The 2,500-nt window shown below is 35.9% G+C and overlaps 1 protein-coding gene across 1 annotated transcript in view; it reads left to right on the top strand.

The window, feature by feature from the left end:
• itfg1 (integrin alpha FG-GAP repeat containing 1) overlaps window positions 1-2,500 on the top strand; it is a 126,182-nt gene that overhangs the window by 20,456 nt on the left and 103,226 nt on the right. Inside the window, exon 7 of the mRNA XM_053616775.1 lies at window positions 1,148-1,206. Coding sequence (XP_053472750.1) covers window positions 1,148-1,206 — 59 coding nt within the window. The remainder of the gene's footprint in view (window positions 1-1,147; window positions 1,207-2,500) is intronic.

Here is a 2,500-nt window from a genome sequence, read left to right as displayed (position 1 = left end):
GCAATAACGCATTCCTTTTCAACCGTCCTGAGCGCTAATGACGAGGCCGCGAAGAACGCCGATGTATCGAACCTGAAGAATCCATCGTCCGAGTTGAAAGACGGGCGTCGGACGGTACGGCGTGTACTATCGATGTTGGTCTGTACCTGAGGGTCGGGTCACACCGAGAGCACCGAGAACCTCTTTTAAAAAAATATCATCATCTGATTCTCCGTGAGATTATTTATTAACAAATACATATTTCCACTCCAACTTTATAGACCAGGGTTGTCCGATGCTTTAAACACTGCCTTTAGATTAGAAATTTCCACTTGGAAAAAGTATTGGAATGTATGCAAAAACAACCCCAATTCCAAAAAAGTTGGGACGCTGTGTGAAATGTAAATAAAAACAGAACGCGATGATTTGTGAACCTCATAAACCGCGTATGTCATTCACAACAGAACATAGAAAACACATCGCACGTTTAAACTGAGGAAGTGTACCGTTTTAAGAATTTTTATTTTTTTTAATTTGATGGCCGTGACACATCTCAGAAAAGTTGGGACGGGGGCAACAAAAGGCTGGAGAAGTAAGTGTTAGTAAAAAGAAGCAGCTGGAGGTTAATTGGGAACGGGTCCGTAAGATGATTGGGTATAAAGAGAGGATCTTAGAGAGGTGGAGTCTTTCAGAAGTAAAGATGGGCAGAGGTTCACCAATCTGCGAAAAGTTGTGGCCCAACACAGCGTCCCAACTTTTTTGGAACTCATCATATTTAGATCAATCTCTTATGATTAGGGATTCACGTAAATATCTATACGCGTTCGGATCGGACCAAAACCCCAGGTGACCTCCTATTCACTACACGTGCTCGCTACACAGGGCGCTGACGAGTCACTCGCTCCGATAGCTTTATATTAACGCACCCGAGTGTTCTGTTCCTCACATAATAACAATACGGCTATTCCTTCTTCCAGGGGCTGCGATATTTGGTCACGCCAATTAAAGTAAACAAAACCGCTCCACTAGGGGTAAAATAAAAAAAACTACCTGGTAGGTTAATGCACGTTATTATTCTGTACGAGTGGGTGGAGTTTCAGAGGAGCTTACATAACGCCGGTCAGTTCGATTTCATGATTCCTCTCTTTTTGTTTTTTTCCCCTCACAGATTTGTTTCTCAGCACAGGATCGAAATCGGGGTTCGAGTTTGAGACTTGGATCAATACGGTAAGTCTCACCTTGACTTACATCTCACCCGTCTTTCCTCCGTGTCTGAATGCTGTGGTTAAACCCTGACAGGTCCATCAGCACCGGAGAGATGTACAGCTCGAATTCAGTCCATGAATAACTAACAAGGTCAGAGAGAGATACTCCGCTTCTGTGGGGGTTTATAGGAGTGAAACACGCTGAGCAAACTTCTCCAATATACACGTTTACTTTATTAATATCCCTAATGCTTCTCATTCTGAGATTATTATTATTATTATTATTATTATTATAACTATATTATTATTATTATTATTATTATTATTATTATTATTATTATTACAATAACTATATTATTATTATTATTATAACTATATCATTATTATTATTATTATTATAACTATATTATTATTATTATTATTATTATTATTATTATTATTATTATTATAACTATATTATTATTATTATTATTATTATAACTTTATTATTATTATTATTATTATTATAACTATATTATTATTATTATTATTATTATTATTATAACTATATCATTATTATTATTATTATTATTATTATAACTATATCATTATTATTATTATTATTATTATTATTATAACTATATTATTATTATTATTATTATTATTATTATTATTCAGCCTATTTCCAGATTTTTTACATTACAAATTTCATGTTATACTGGAAATCATTTTTCTTTTTTTTAGCATTTATTTCTTTAAAAAAAACCCAAAAAAACAAACAAGGAAAAGTAGCATAATAAATATAATAAACTGATTTAAAACTTGATGTTAGTACAAGTGAAAAAATATCTTGAATACAAACAAATTTATGAATATGGCTATAATATTTCTCATTACGAGATGTACAGTATTGTCACTTGTTAAGACGTGAGCATGAGGATAAGGTTTCAGAGGAACGTAAACAGGTCAGTAGATAAGAGTGTGTTCGGAGGCTGTATAGAACATGAAGGTCAGGGGGAGGAACGACAGGACGGAGGGAGGATGGATATGAGTTTGGGGCAGAGGACACGCAGGGTGGACACCGTGGGACAAAAAAGAGAATTAAAAAAAAAAAAAGACGGAGAGAAGAAATGAGATTGATGGAGGCCAGAGAGAGGGAAAGATAAAAAATGAGTCAAGACTTGAAGAGAGAGTGCAGGAGGGCAGTGTTCGCTCAGCAGTCCTGTAAAGGTCAGAGTGTGTGTGTGTGTGTGTGTGTGTGTGTGTGTGTGTGTGTGTGTGTGTGTGGAAAGCACAGAGCAGCTCTCGCCCTTTTCTGAACTGTCTTACTCTACCTG

The sequence above is a fragment of the Ictalurus furcatus genome, chromosome 27 (genome assembly GCF_023375685.1).
Source record: "Ictalurus furcatus strain D&B chromosome 27, Billie_1.0, whole genome shotgun sequence".
NCBI lineage: Eukaryota > Metazoa > Chordata > Actinopteri > Siluriformes > Ictaluridae > Ictalurus > Ictalurus furcatus.
This window is presented reverse-complemented; position numbering and strand designations above follow the sequence as displayed.